Genomic DNA, 16,766 nt, shown 5'->3' on the forward strand with positions numbered 1-16,766 from the left:
ACTGGCAAACACTGGGTAGAAGCCAAGGACGCCGCTCAGCATCCTTCAGCCCACAGGACAGCCTCCCAAAGAATTACCTCGGCCAAACTGCCATTCGAGATCGGGACGCTCTGCATTAAGACAATGGAAAAAGGTGGCATTCTTGGCAGAGTAGCAGAATCTACCAATAACAGGTAGGGGGTTAGTAATTGAAATTGGAGTTAAAAATACACAATCAATTCAAAATAAAGGGAACTGGATTCCTTAGCTTCCATTAGGAAGCATCCCATGAGGGTTAGGCACATCAGAGCTCAATAAATATCTGACACATTAATGAAAGAATTACTGAGATTCCTTAGTTTTACTCTTAAAAGAAAAACACCAAAACTTGGACACACTCCTTCTGTTAGCTTCAAAACGTGTACTAATGCACAGCAGTTAGAGAGCCAGACAATTTTGAAAAGTTATGTTTTATATAGTCTTAGAAATCAGAGGGCTTGGAAAGCAGAGGGCCTCCTGGCCCAGCTTACCCCACCATCACCATCTTAGTAACTGAAAAACCAAATTGAAATTTTTCTTAGTATTTGTTTCTTCTCTCTCAAAGCAAACGAGGCTAAGTGGAGGAAGAGGCGCCTAGTGAGAAAAGAACGAAACTCACTCTTGGAGGCAGGAGAGGACTCGTCCTCGCGGTCATCTTCGTCCCACTGGGACGGCGAGTTGCCAGGATGAAGCAGCACTTTGTCTGACTTTGAAGTAGGCAGGACAAACATGGACTGGGACAGCGGCGTTTTCTGCAAATTAGACTTGGAAAACAAGGTCTTGATCTTGGATTTCTTTTTCTTATCTTTCGTCGGAGACTCGTCATCACTGTCGCCAGGGGGTGTCACGCTGGGGACGATGGCCGAAGCAGAATCCGATATGCTGTCCTTACTCTTGCCCTTAATCTTGTTCTTCAGTTTCCCAAACGGGTTCCGAGACTTGTCTTTCACGGAGAGGTCGAACATGCTAGCAGTCATGTTGTTTCTCATGAACTGGATGTCGACCTCGATCTCGCCTCGTGCTTTTTCCTTCTTTCCTGGCTTGGATTTCAAGGTATACCACCTACAAGGAGAAGGGCTGAGGGTTACCTTTGAACTAAAGAGGCTAAAACAATTTTCACAAATGACCTCTAGCCCCATTACCTGGCCACTTCTCTCTGTTACTACCAATCTCTTACGCAAACACATTCTTATCTGTCTCTCTTTGGGCACAGCAGGTAGGTTGGGGGATGAGGGCAGAATTGGGGTTTTCTTCTTGAGAAGATACCCATTAGACAAACATCAGGTCTGAGGCTGTCCTCACTATATAATCACCTAATAGCCTAAGATTCAATAAATAGCTGCTCCTTAAAATTAACAAAATAAAAATTCCACCAAATCATTTCCTATGACTTCAATAGGGTAAAAATGCAGAGAGCATACCCAAATGGCCAAGAAGAAATTGCAAATCTATAGGTAAGTCTCAGACCAAACGCAAAAGTGTATGAGGAGGGAAGCGGACTTGGTCCAGTGGATAGGGCATCTGCCTACCACATGGGAGGTCCGCGGTTCACACCCCGGGCCTCCTTGACCCGTGTGGAGCTGGCCCATGCGCAGTGCTGATGCGCGCAAGGAGTGCTGTGCCACGCAGGGGTGTCCCCTGCATAGGGGAGCCCCACGCGCAAGGAGTGTGCTCTGTAAGGAGAGCCGCCCATCGCGAAAGAAAGTGCAGCCTGCCCAGGATGGTGCCAGACACACGGAGAGCTGACACAGCAAGATGACACAACAAAAAGAAACACATTTTGAGCCTATGCACCTGCAATAAGAACAAGGCCTAGAGTAGCATTGTGCCTGGGGGTTTCCTCCTGACAGCCTTCATGTTACTCAAATGTGGCCACTCTCACAGCCAAACTCAGCGTGTAGATGTGATGCATTCCCCCCAGCGTGGGACACGACACCCGGGGATGAGCCTCCCTGGCACCGAGGGATCACTACCACATACCAGCTGAAGAAGCAACTAGAAAATGACCTTGAATTAAAGATTTAATGCGGAACAGCAGAATATACCTATCTACATATAATAACATGACTTCGGGAAGCGGTTTGACCTAATGTAAGGGGGAAATGGAAAAGAGAAATGAGATTATAAGGCTGTGAGTCTCTAAAAAAGAGTTCTGGAGGTTGTCAGAAGGAATACCCCTATGTACAACTGAACAGAGTCTAAGAGACAGATAAGGTAGATACAACCCCAGGTATTGGTTCTTTTGAGGGATAAAGAGACCCACGGGTTCTATGGTCATGGCAGAAGGGGTTCACTGCCATGACAGATGGCCCTTCTTTGGAGCTGGTGTTTCTGCGTGATGGAAATGGACTCAGAGGGGATCTCTTTTCACAAGACTTGCATGCTACTTTATTGGAATTGTAGTTGGTGCTGGGTTTAAGATATATGTAGGGGATTTGAATCTCTGGACTGATAATATGACACCCAGGCCCAGAGCCTCAACAGACTTCAGCTCCTACACTTTGACTTATTGGACTTACTCCACTCAGCTAACATGGAGTTGAAGAAGGTCAACCACCACAACATGGAGCCTAGAGTGTCTACAACTAGAAGCGGGAAGAGTGCATCCAGTACCCATGTGCAATCTAAGCCCTCACTTGACATAGGTGTGCAATGGACACAACCAATCCAATGTCCACAGAGAAAATGTGGAATGGGTGTGGGAACGGTAGCCATGGGGGCTGCTGGGTGTGGGGAACGGGAGGAAGAGATGAGATGTGGAGGCGTTTTCGGGACGTGGAGTTGTCCTGGATAGTGCTTCACGGACAATTACGGGACACTGTAGATCCCCCCAGGGCCCACTGGATGGAACGTGAGAGAGTCTGGGCTATGATGTGGACCATTGACTATGGGGTGCAGTGATGTTCAGAGATGAACTTACCAGGTGCAATGGATGTATCACGATGATGGGAGAGAGTGTTGCTGTGGGGGGAGTGGGGGGCGGGGGCGGTGGGGTTGAATGGGACCTCATATATTTTTTTAATGTAATTAAAAAATAATAATAATAATAAATAAATATTAAAAAAAAAAAAAAAAAGAAACACAGATTCCCGTGCCGCTGACAACAACAGAAGCGCTGACAACAACAGAAGCGGATGAAGAAGACGCAGCAAATAGACACAGAGAACAGATAACCGGAGACGGGGGTGGGGGGTGAGAGGGGGATGGGGATAATAAATAAACACAGATTTGTGGTGTAGCTGATAAGGATAGAAGTGCTGATAAGGATAGAAGCGGGTCATAGAAGAACACAGCGACTGGACAGAGAGCAGACAACTGGGGGGTGGGGAGGAGAGAAATAATAAATCTTAAGGAAAAAAAAGTGTCTCTACCAACAAAGTAACAGAATATATAAGACAGTACAAGAAAAAAGAAAAAAAAAAGGCATAACTCTCTCGCTTAATAATCAGAAAAAAAAGAACATTTCAAACATTGTTCAAATATTTCACTTGGTCACTTGCAAACTAATTTAAGATATGGCAAATGATATTTTATCTGCCCCATGCCACTGAAAGGCAAACTTTACACAAAGGAACCTCCCCTTGGTATTTACTTTCCACCTGGGAACCTGATATCGTTGTTGAACTGCAGGAATGGGACCCGATTAGCAGCATAACCACCGTGGGACAAACAACTCCAAAGAGAGGGCCACAGGGTCACCCTCACACCCTGTGACCCCGTGTTCCGAGGTTCTTTTCAGTGACCTATTTAAGAGCTGAAGGCAGTGGCGTTTAAGGAAATGATGGTTTGGCCCCAGTAAGCACAACTTCCTTTTTCACCTTCAGCCACATCTTACTCGCAGGGCACCACACTGTCCTCGCTGTCTTAGCTCACTCTGCACTTGAAGGATAGGAGCAGAGGCAAGTAGAAAACTCACATTTAAATAGCTCCTAAAAAAATTTTTTTAATAAAATAAAAAATCTAAATAAATAAAATAGCTCCTACAGCTTTGCTGGCACTGTTACATAATCAGAAACATCCTCATCTAAGTTTCACAAGAACTACACGAAGTGGATATTATACCCATTTCATGGATGAAGAACTGAAGTGCAGTAATTTGTACAAGCTCACACAACAGTTGTTCAGGGACACACCTGGGATTCGGAATCAGCTCTGCGTTTCTCCCAAGCTGGTATTCTTTCTCCTACACCAAGATTCCGACTTGGCACATTCTTTCTCTCTCCTAATTTAGCTTCTATCTTTTACCACACACAGGAGGGCACCAATTTAAATTCTTTTTGAGGCAAATTTAAGTTTCTAATGTAAATGTCACAAGAAAAAAGGAGATAGCTTGCCATCAGTCAATCCATTGTGATCGCATAAAGTCCAAGGTACAAAGCCATCAAGAAGAACTTAACACTGGATTAACAGATCCTAGATCTGATGAAATTCTGTGAGCTTAAAATTTTGGATATTTAGGAGAAATTTTTGTGGCTTTTAAAACCACACTCCATTAAAAAAAAAAAAAAACCAAAACCACTCTCCATAGCTGGAGGGAGATACATAGTGGGAAAGCATCAGGTGTTGAAAGATGTAAGGTGCTTTTTGTTTTTGCTTTTTCAGGGGGTACTGGGGATTGAACCCAGGACCTCATAACGTGGGAGGCAGGCGCTCAAACCACTGAGCTACACCTAAGATGCAAGGTTTTAAAAGATAACTTCAGCCCGGCCAGCCTCTTATCTTCCCAAAACATTTTCCAGGGCCTGGCCTAGAATACTGAGCATATTTGTCACTTGGATGTTGATTGGTTTATTTGTATTTTAGGGTTATTTGTATTTTCCTCTTCCCCCATCATGTGCTCCATGGTCGCCTTGGTGACAAAGGGTGGTTAACTTTTGCAAATACCAACAGTGGGAACCCGAAATGCGGAAGTGGCTGAAACCTGGACGTGAAAGATCAGATGACCGCCAGGCCGGCCAGGCACAGGTTTCACCTCCCTGCTGCCTGGGGGAGGAGCTGCCAGAGGAAGGCAAAGCCAAGTGCTGCCAGTCTTCAAAGAATGCCACTCCCTGGGACCAGGCCAGCTTTGAAAAGTATCGGGGCCAAAGTCTGTTTACGTTGCCCTGAAAACGTAACCACCCTTCCCCAGAATCCTCCCTGGGGGCCTCTCCCACCGGATGCTCAGGTCCAATCCCCCGGAGCACCAGGGCGGGGTTTGTTTTGGAAACTTCCAGCAACCGCCGGGAGGTGTGAGCAGAAACGTCAGCACCTGCTCCTGCTGCCTACTGCCAGGAGCACCTGTGCAAACCTGAAACCAAACACCAGGTAGCCAGGGACAGCCAGAGGGCTCTTTCAGTACGGGAAAGGCTCCCGGGCGCTTCAGCATTCCACGTACGTGTTCAGAATTCTTTAAAAATCTGTGCTGGGTTTATTAAAGCAGGAAAGGAAGACAAGAATTGTTTCTTCTATCACCAATACGGTCCTTCTCACTAAATTCAGAAACAGTTGAAGCAAAGGCTATTTGACAAGCGCATAATTTGGTAAGAAGAGCAAAAGCTGCCATCCCTGGATGTTCCACCCTGAGACACTGCAAACCCTTTGTGGGTTTTACCATGCAGGCATCAATTCACTTTCAAGTGTGTTTTGTCTGTTTGGTTTTCAGTTCACTTAATTCCTGTACCTCATGGAAGTAGTTCATAAATAATACAGTCCCAGCAGAGCCACAGTGTGGGATGGCAGTGTGAGCCGGTGCTAGTGTTATTTTTCAGATAGGCCCAGGAAGCTTGAAATATCTCAGAAATCAGGGCTGGGCCCATTTTCCTAGTCCAGAGGGCAGAATATACAAAGAAATCCCTAATCCCAGTGGAGCAAGGTGGTTTTGTTGTTGTTTTTTTAAAAGCCTATACTCTGTGATTTCTTATAGAAACGAATTATTTTCACCTAGAACTAAAATTCAGTCCTTCAAAAATTAAAAAGGATCTTTGTATATCTAGAAAGTGATAGGAAACCTATAAACCATGTTTTAAAGCAATCATTCAGGCATAGGGCAAAAATTCAAATTGTGCAACATGACATAGAATGAAGTTGTCCTCTGCCCACCCTGATCCCAGGCCCCCTCAGTCCTCCTTTCAGGAAGAACCACTTGTACCAGTTCCTTACACACCCTCCCGGGGCTGGGCTGGGCAAAGACAAACAAAAATGTGTATTAGCCAAACCCGCTACCCTGCTGACCTTTTTTTTTTTAAAAAAAGAAAACAAAAAAAAAACAAGACAATAGCTAAAAAATATACAAAACTTCATTTAACTCTTCCACATCTTCAAAAAGATGTCTTATTAGACAAAGGTAAAGAATGAGGGGCGTGTACTAGCTCAGTGGTTGAGCACCTGCTTCCCATGTCTGGGGTCCTGGGTTTGATCCCCATTACCTCCTAAAACAAAAACAAAAGCGCCCACGAGTCTATGTCCATATGCAGGAGCAGGATACAGGACCCCCACCGTCAAATCCGGGCTTTTTAAAACAGTCACTCTGGGAATAGCCAAAACCTTCCAACCAAACCCACGCCCGATTCTCAGCGCAGCCTTTGCCTCTGAACGTAGTTTCTCAAACACACTGACAGCTGAGCCAGGGGCCTCGTATCAGCCTGTGACAGGGGAAGGGGAGTGGCGCCTGCTGTTGGGAGATGGGAAGTCTCTCAGTGCAACCCTGCAGACTTTCAGAATTACCCTTGTAAAGGACCAACTGGCAGAGGTCTCAAAAAGAATCTTTTCTGTAGCAGCAACAAACATGGTTTTCCTTTAGAACATTCTGGAGGGCAGCAACAAACATAGTTTTCCTTTAGAACATTCTGGAAGGCAGACACATACCGAGAAAAAAAAATTTTTTTTTAATCTACTACATGCCAGGGACTGAACTAAAAAGATGAAGAGGCCAGTCCCTGTCCCTGAAAAGCTCACCCTCCAAGGAAACGGAGAGCAGGCTCAGCAGCCACTACTGGGACAGCGGCTGCCTTTCTTTTCTCTTTTGAAGCATGAGAAAATAATGATACATGAAGAGAAACTCCTGCTCCTGTATACAGTTTCTTCACAAAGAAGGTTCACAGCTCACGTAAACCCCGAGGGGCCGTGAGGACCACCTAACTAGGGACTTTTCAGCAAAATGAACAAAAACGGCCACCTTGGAATTCAACAAGGTAGGCTCCAGGAAAAGCAAGGCAAGGAGGACACCAGCTTGACAGGTTACTTAAACTCTCCAGATGTTTCGGGGCTAATTTCAAGGGGTAGTGTGGATACTGGCCTGCTTCCTGGTCAAAACCTCAATTGGGGTTTGTAGCCCCACATCTCCACGGTAACCAAGCACCGGGACCCCAGGGGATTATGGTCTCCAGTGAGGAAAGAAGCAGGAAGAACAGGATGCTCCGTCATCGTGTTTGGGACAGAGGGCACACTCGACGCTTCTTTTCTTTTTTTTAGGAGGTACTGGGGATTGAACCCAGAACCTCGTACACAGGAAGCAGGTGCTCAACCACTGAGCTACGTCCTCTCCCTTCAATGTTTCTTAGATGAAGGAATTGTAGAAAGCAGTTCATCAATTGTTTCCCCCCACAGAATAAAAATAGGGCTGAAAATCATTTGGTTAGCAGGTGAGGACATGTTAAGGGTTCTGAAAAAGAATCATCCCATGTGTGTAAAATATACAGACTCTTCTCTTGGTAGCCTAGAAACTATGCATAGCAAATGGGGACAGAGATGATTATGACCTGTAAAGTCTTTGGTAGGAAGCAGATGTGACTCAGGTGACTGAGCTCCCACCTACCACATGGGAGGCCACTGGTTCAGATCCTGGTGCCTCCAAAAGACAACAGCGAGCTGATGTGATGGGCAGGCACAGCAAGCTGACGCAAGACCCAAGAAGAAAAGAACGTAATGGGAGACACATCAAAGCAGGGAGCAGAGGTTCCCGGTACCTCCTAAAGAAGACAGCGAGCTGACGCAACCAGATGATGCAACAAGAGATGTGGGGAGGAAGAACAGAATGAGAGACCCAACAAAGTGGGAAGCAGAGGTGGCTCAAGCGATGGGGCACCTCCCTCCCGCATCAGAGGTCCCGGGCTCGGCTTCCAGTGCCTCCTAAAGAAACAAGGAAGATGAACAGACTCAGCAAGTGAAAAACAACAAGGGGGTGGAGAGAAATAAATTTTTTAAAAAGTCTGTGGTACAGAAGCTATGCAGTTTAACAAGTTTTATTACTGAAGAAGGTAGGGCTGGCCAACATTACCTAACATGAAAACAAAGCTACCAACCAACCTTGCCTTCCCAGACATTTTGGGACTTCTCTGCCCATCGTCGACTACTTGGAAGATGTCCTGATAAATCACAAGAGCAGTGAATAGCTTTTTTTTAAAAACCGTAATCCCTAAAAGCAGCCATTCTAGCAGCAATGAAAGGACATCTATAACCATATGATATTTTGTGAAGTGCATATATATTATAGTTTATCTACCCATTCAGATCGTTCTCAAAGGGAAATTTAAGATACCAGCAAGTCTGACTGTATTCCTATGTACCCAAAATTAATACATGCAAGTACAAAAAAACAAACAAGCAAAAAAAACCAAAATAACAATAATTTGCATTTGAAGGAAATTTTGTATTTAGTTTATATCATGCAATTTCCAAAATTTAAAAAACATGCAACAATTTTTTAAAGTTTTAAAATGATCAGTGTCTCTTTTTCTGCTGTAACTTATCAAGACATTTAATGATCCACCAATGAAACCCTGAAGAAGAGTTCTAAATAGGTAGGACAGACAAGATGAAAAGGGCTCCCAAACTATCTCCTACATATCCAAGATGGCATATTCTATTTAAATGTATTGATCAAGATGTTTTCTAAATGGACAGCAACACAAAACTTCTTGTAAGCTAAGACTAAAGGAAATAGCAAATGTCAGCATTTTAAAATTCTCTGAGAAGTAGGAAAGTTAAAGCATCTTTAGACAGGTAAGTCCACCTTTCCTACAATCATCTACTTACCATTTTTTACAAAATTTGATCATATCTTAAAAAGCCCAAAATGTTAATATTCTACCATCAGATTAGGTATCTCGCCTTTGGTCCAAATGTAAATGCCAGTGATGTATGTGTACTGCCAAAGATCACTGTCTTGTCCTTTATGGTTCAGGTAAGAGACTTTAAGGGTGAAAAAAAAAGGCGGCAATCATATGGTTCACCGTCCTTTGGCCAGGACAAAAGAAAACAAACAAAAAGCAAACTTCACCATGATAGATGTGGCAATGTAATATTATTTATGAATTCCAAAAAGAGATATTGACTGTATTTGTCAACTGGTCTGTTCTCTGGGCATGATACCCTCTGATTGATTTAAACTCAAAGGCTTTTTGTTTACTTGATTATGTCAAGATTAGGGCTTTGACATGACCAAGGCATTAGGGCGGGCAGGGCTGAGTCCCTGCCCCCAGGTGAGCTATATAAACAGACACTCAGGGAGAAGATAAAAGCAGATACTCGAGAAAAGAGATGGGGAGCTCCATACACATGGAGCTGGATCCTATGGCCCTAAAGAGAGATGAGCCATCCGCCTGATAGTTTACAGCTGACCTTGTGAAGAGACCAGAGTAGGTGAGCCCAGAAGGAAGCAAGCCCTGGGAAAAGAGATGAGCCCTCCAGCCTACAGCTGAGATTGGAAGAAGCTGGGACCACAGAGCCTTGAGAAAGAGAGGAAAGCTGAACTCTGGCAGACATTGCCCACCATCTTGCTCCAACATGTGGCAACAGTCTTTGGTGAGGAAGGACCTCTTATGGTACCTTGAGTTGGACTATTTAGGGTCTTATAATTGTAAGCTTTTACCCCAAATAAATATATCCTTTATAAAAAGGAACAGCTCTCCTCTGTCTGACCAATAAAACAGACATCTAAAGACATTTAATCCATTTACCACCCCACGAACAGACTCTCACACTCCTTTCTATGAGAGTTCATGATGGAGAACAGTATTTATGATTTATCTTGTAATGAAGTTTAAGGCAAACAAGGGGTGGGATATAATACCAAAAAGCATTTTTAAGTCCTATATTTAAAATCAAACAAGGGGAAGGATAGAGGGATTGAGAGGTGACTGCTAAGGGGTGTGGAGATTTTCTTTTTGGAGTAATGAAATTGGTTCTAAAATTTTTTTTGTGGTGATGAATGCACAACATTGTGATTATACTAAAAGCCACTGATTATACACTTTGGAGAGATCAGAGTATGTGATTATATCTCAATAAAACTGCTTAATAAATAAATGTGCAAGAATAGCCAGAGGAGCGGATGTAGCGGATGCTTGAGTGCCTGCTTTCCATGCAAGAGGTCCTGAGGTCGATTGCCAGTTCCTCCTAAAAACAAGACAAACAAATAAGAGAGAGAGGGAGGGAGAGAAAAAAGGAACAACTCTCACTGGGGAGCAGATGTAGCTCACTGGTTAAGCACCTGCTTCCCATGTATAAGGCGTGGGTTCAATCCCTAGCACCTCCTAAAAATAAAAGAATAGCCAGAAATAGCAGCTATGTACAAAAGGGGAAACAGATCAAGAGGTGATGAATTTTCTGGTTTGTATGACTTTTTAATTATTATTATTGAAATAATGAAAATGCTCTAATAATGATTGAAGTGATGAATGCACAACTATGTGATTATTCCAAATACCATAGACTGTATAATTTGGATGGATTGTATTCACTATTAATATGTATCAATAAAATTGATTTCTTTAAAAAAAAAAAAAAAAGAAAACAGAAAACAGAAGAGTTTCATGGAGCCCAGGGTCAGAGACCAGATTAAACTATACCTGAATCTTGACCTACCTCTGGACCTTTCAGTATATGAACCCAACGAGAGTCATTTTTCATTTAAAACCAGTTGAACCGGAATTTTTATTTGCTTGAAAATTGTGATGTTACTGTGATCTCTGATGACTTTCTTTCACTTTCCATATCCTCCTTATATGTTTCCTCTATGTTTTTCATTTCTCCTCTTAATTCTTTTGCCCCAAATTTATAATCCCTCAAAGCTCATTTCTTGGATCTATGCTTTTCCTTCTAAGTGTATGTATTAGGTTCTTACTGCTGCTGTAACAAATTATCACAAGTTTAGTGCCTTAAAACAATAGAAATTTATTACAGTGCTTGAGACCAGGTATTTTTTAATTTTTAAATTTGAAATATATACTTTACTGCTGCATTTTAATTTTTAAAATTTATCCCTCCCCCCCACTGTTTGAGCTCACTGTCTGCTTGCTGCATCCATTCACTGTGTACTCTCTCTGTCTTAGTCTTCTCTTTAGGAGGCACCGGGAACAGAACCTGGGACCTACCATGTGGGAGAGTCACTTGAGCCACCTCTACTCCCTGCTTTGTTGTCTCTTTCATTGTGTTCTTCTTTGTGTCTCCTTTGTTGCATCATCTCACCGCCTTGCTCATCTTCTCCAGAAGGCACCAGGAACCAAACCCAGGACCTCCTGTGTGGTAGGTGGGAGCTCAATTGCTTGAGCCACATCTACTTCCCAAGACCAGAAGTTTTATGGGAAAAATTAAAATATCTAGATGAATGAATACTTTTTTATTTTGAGGTACCAGGGTCTGGGGATTGAAGCCAGGATCTTGTATGTGGAAAGCCACTGATCCACATGGGCGTCCCTGAGTTGTTTTTTGTTGTTGTTGTTCATTTTGCTTGTTGTTTGTTTTTTTTCAGGAGGCACCAAGAACTGAACCCAGGACCTCCCATGTGGGAGGCAGGCACTCAACTGCTCGAGCCACACCCTCTCCTCAGAAATACATCTTAAAATTAAAGGGCTTTCCAAATTAAAAAAAAAAATTAGTAAAAATGAAAAGCTGCATTTTAGAGACTCATTACATCACAATTCATTGAATGTGCTCCAGGGACAGACATCCTTAAACAAATGCCCCTGGAACAGGCCTGATCCCAAGGCAGGTGAGGACCAGCAGACAGCATGGCCCGCAGACCATGTGGCCATGAGACCCCCACTCAGAAACCTCCTGAGGGACCCGTGAGACCCTGGCCATGAGAATCCCATTTGGAACGAGAATCCCACTCAGAGTCCAGGGAAAGTCCTGGAGACCCTCAAAAGACCTCACCTTTGGCCCCCTGGGAACTGACAGGTGGGACAACCAATCAGAAGAGCAAACAGCTGGGGCCCCTCCCCCAACATTATGAAGGGGGAGAAGGAAAGACTTTAAGAAGGCCTGACCTGGGGCCCTACACATGTGTCTCATGCTGCAGGACACCCATGGTCCATGCCTCAGACCATGTACTTTCCCAATTTTCCTGTTTCTTAATAAAGTCTTTACCCCCCTTGCCTACCCTATGGCATGTCCTTAAATTCTTTTATGTGACATAAGCCAAGAACCTAGAAGCCCAGACCCCAGAGCCTTCTACTAACACTATTTGGCGAGCCAGCCAGGAGACAAGGAGGCAAGTAACACTGTCTGGCACCCAATAAAGACTGGTGAGTTTTTAATTAAAGCCTGTCTGTGCCCTCTTTTGTTTTACTAGTGAGGCCTGGAGATTCTCACCCTGGGCCATGTGGGGAAGTTTGTTTCTTTTTCAGCCCTCCGGAAGCCCTGAAGTTCCTCTTAATCCACTACCTCCAGAGCCTGTAAGCCGCAGAGATCAGTCTCTGTTTTATAATGTGCCTCTTAATGTGAGGTTTAACTATGGAACTTGGTCCCTGGGATTGGCCATGAGACGAGCTCACACATGGCTAAGTCCTAAGACTTCTGCAAAGTAGGCTAAAGATCCCAAGCCAGGCCCTTTCCTAGGGTCAGCCCAGCTTGGGTGATTTGGTCTGAGAGCTGGACTTAGATCCCTGGAATGGGGGGGACAACGAGCAGGGCCTCGATCTCCGGTACGCTGGCACAGCGAGCAACCCATTCAACCAGGTCTAGCAGTAGGAGGCCACCAAACTTACGAATGCACTTTTCCTCCCCCAAGATAATGGGCGGCTTTTAATTGGGACAACCTGCCTACCGATGGTCTAAAAAGGAAGAGGCTACTCTTTCCCTGCCATACCATGTGGCCGCAGCACAGCCAAAAGTGGGCTGATTGGATCCTGAACTCCAGTTAAACCTGTGTGAGAGAAGGACAGGACAGATAAACCTGAGGGCCAGAGATCACGTGGCCATGTCTCCCTAAAGGGATAAGGAAATGTACTACCAAACCGGTCAAGTATAAACTCAGGGAAATTTACTCAGAGGCAGGACAACAGCCCAGGCTTATTTCATGGAAAGCTGGCAGAGGCAATAAAAATGCCCTATTGGAAGATCCTAACTCTAGAGGACAGATCTCCTAGGAACACCAGTCTGCCTTTTTCAGTAATCAAGACCAAGCCGCCAAGGAGAGGCAGGTGAGGAGGGGGTAGGCAGAGGGCCCAGAAGCAGGTTCACCTACTAACTGCGGCTGTTAAAGGCACTGTCACCTCAGGGCTACCCGAGTCCAGGCTCCACGTCAGCGGGAACCCGGCCCCAAGCTGCCTCCCCACCCCGGCCAATGGGGTCTTGCCCAGGCGAAGAGGGAAGGGGCCGGAAGCCACACATGAACATCAACCAGGAGGCCTTGGGTGACCCTTGACGTGGCAGGTAAGACTGCTAAATTAACATGGGAGCCAATTACTCAGTCTCAGCCTGCACTCCAGACCTCTCCTAGCCTCGTTGTGCCTAATAAGGGGAGTGAATGGGGAATGGAGATCTAGGCCGTTTACTAAGCCTCCCCCTATAGAATGAGCAACCGCCTCAGATGCCATCAACTAAGATTTAAAAGTTCCTGGCTATTTCTGGCTCCCTGCCTATTCCCTTCCAACACACCAATCCTTCCAGCAAAACAGCCTCTCAGGGCCTTACCCCTCGTGGGAAGTAACAATGAGATGCAGCCCCCAGAGCAGCCCTGACTCATGTCTGGTTGGGGGCAGGGCTTCTCTGGACTCCTTAGCTCTGTACTTAGCAGCTGCCCAGGGATCTTCCAGAAGGATCAAAGCTGGAGGCTCCTGCATGAGGTTTCTGCCGTGGACAGACACTGGGACTCTGCATCTAGGTGATTCTAAAGTCAAGTCTTTCCCTATGCTCAATGTGCAAAATTCCCTCTTCTGTTCTAATCTGTGCACATCAGATTCGGGGTTTGCCTGTTACAAATTGGATAACAGTGAAAGGTAACCTAAAAATGAGTCCTTAAATGTTAATACTGTCTTGCAATTGAATTGATGTATGAAAGAAATCACATGGAATTAATTCAACTGCTGGAAAAGCAGAAAAATTTAGCAACATTGATGTTACTAATAAAATTGTTTTAGTTGTTTAGTTGATAAGCAAAAGAGCCTAATTTGTTCCAAAATAAAAACTTACTAGAGGGAAATAGATATGGCTTAAGCAATTGAGCTCCCGCCTACCACACAGGAGGTCCATGGTTGGGTTCCTGGTGCCTCCTAAAGAAGACCACAAGCTGATGCTATGGGCAGGGGCAGTAAGCTGACACAACAAGGTGACACAAGAGACACCAGAAGAAAAACATGATGAGAGACACAACAAAGCTGGGAGCAGAAGCTCCCGATGCCTCCTAAAGAGCTGATGCAACGGGCAGGAGCAGCAAGCTGATGCAAGAAAAGACGCAGGAGAAAGAGCATAATGAGGGACACGACAAAGCAGGCAACAGAGGTGCCTCAAGTCACTAGGAGCCTCCCTCCCACATCAGAGGTCCCGGGTTCAGTTCCCAGTGCCTCCTAAAGAAATAAAGAAGACAAACAGACACAGCAAGTGCAAACAACAAGGAGATGGGGAGAAATAAAATTTTAAATCTTAAAAAAAAAAAAGTACTAGAAACTGTAACTAAGAGTTAAGATCATTATACAGATGCTTTTACATTATAAAACAGCAAACCGCTGAAATTGCTCTAACTGGGTGGTTTGGTCTAGACCTACTACTGTGATGGTAATCGCAGACCACTTTTGGTCATGATTGCTTCAGGTCTAGCCACACCCTTCCTTATGCTTCCTATAGTAATGGTCATTAAACACACAGAACTTCCCTTTGTTTACGGTTACTTCAGGTCTAGCCTCAGCCTTGCTTATGTGCATGGTTATTTCTGGGCTGGCCTCACCTTTGTGACGGTAACAACTCTACTCTCCCCCGTTTGTTAACATGGCAGCTCCTGCCCCCTGTGGCTCAGGGAAGGCAGATTTGAGACCCCCCTGTCTCCTGTCCTTCCAGCGGTGTTAACAGCCCTGCTTTCTCTCGTGACTCCAGGTGTGGGCTAGACTGCTGCCTCGTGGGATTCTCGACCCCAGGGTTGGGCATCCCTCTTCCCGTCCAGTGGCTGCCGGTGTCCTTTTATCTCCAGGGACTGGGCACTGTTGAGGTTCCTAAAAGCAGCAAGTCATGAGGAAAACCAGGTTTTCCTGTGACTTCAGTGACCTCGGTGAGTATATACTGGAATTAGTAGTTGCTCATCCCAGGCCTGTCAAAGTCAGAATGGGAAATAAGCAGAGCTCTGAAGTAAAGGAAAAGGTTGTAGATTGTATTTTAAAGCACTGGGAACAATGTGGTTATAAGCCAATAATTAAAAGGAATGAAATTCTTATGCAAAACTGCACGGTCACAGAGCAGATTAATTAGAAATAGCTTTCAAAGGAGTCCTTTAAATGTTACTTTACACTTAAACTTATTTTGTAAGAGAATCAAAATTATAAGTAACATCAGTGCATTGTGTGTTCGTATCTAACTCTATTTGTGTCTCTCTGTGTCTGCCTATTTGTTCAGTTTATACATGCACTGGGATGGTAATATCAAATTAACCAATGAAAATTCTTAAAAGAGCTCTATTCAAATTGTTAAAAATTAAGTATGCGGTTATATATGTGAATGAATATTCCTGGAGCCCAGATTAGGCTGAGCGGGATGGAAAGGTCACAAAGAAATCTGAAGAGAAACTATTGGGAAAGGGATAAAGTTTTTCCTAAATTCTTTGACCTACCCAGCCCCCAGAACCTTCTCTTTGCAAGAGCTATGAGGGAAGGGCTAGGTGTGGCAGATAAAAATTCTATCTTCTAGGCTGGGGAATTCAGAATCATAGTTTATCCTGTAATACCCAATTTAAACCTTTTAACAGCCTTAAAATGAGGGTGGCTAATAATCCTATTATCAAATTTCAGTAAGTAAAGTCCTTGAAAGCAATGGAAAGATCTTTTCTAAACTATAATTAAAACAAATTAAACAATTATGTTTAAGAACCTAGCAGTCAGTATGCTTTTGAGATTATTCAGTTTTAGAATTTTATTAAAGAAAAGAGGTTTTAGCCTCCTGTGAAGGTAAAAATAAACATTCCTTTCCTAAACTATAATGATTTTAATTTTATTTAGGTTGTGTGTTATCTCCCTAGGTTTACAGAATACCAATTAAATAAATTAGTATTATATGTATTACATCTTTAAGGTGATAGAAACTGTAAGTTCATGTTTAATAAATTAAGATAAAGGTAAATTTCATTGGTTGCTCATTGTAATTTAATAAGTTTATTTAATGGTAAAGTAACTTCTAGTTAATTATAAGTTTGCAAAAGCTTCTAAACTGAAGCATTTAAATGGCTAATTCCAGGAAACCATTATTAATTAGAAACTTTCATTGATATTAATAATAAAAAGTAACTTCTTAACAGGGAAACCTGTCAGAGGCCACCTCAATCTGCATATTAAAGTGGTAGTAAGGAA

At 43.8% G+C, this 16,766-nt stretch overlaps 1 protein-coding gene across 2 annotated transcripts in view; it reads right to left on the bottom strand.

Moving 5' to 3' along the window:
* Positions 1–16,766, bottom strand: part of RAB11FIP1 (RAB11 family interacting protein 1) — a 42,322-nt gene that overhangs the window by 16,265 nt on the left and 9,291 nt on the right. For both annotated transcript variants that reach the window (XM_004469375.4, XM_004469373.4), the window contains exon 2: positions 638–1,080. In XM_004469375.4, coding sequence (XP_004469432.1) covers positions 638–1,080 — 443 coding nt within the window. The remainder of the gene's footprint in view (positions 1–637; positions 1,081–16,766) is intronic.

The sequence above is a fragment of the Dasypus novemcinctus genome, chromosome 29, assembly GCF_030445035.2.
Source record: "Dasypus novemcinctus isolate mDasNov1 chromosome 29, mDasNov1.1.hap2, whole genome shotgun sequence".
Lineage (NCBI taxonomy): Eukaryota > Metazoa > Chordata > Mammalia > Cingulata > Dasypodidae > Dasypus > Dasypus novemcinctus.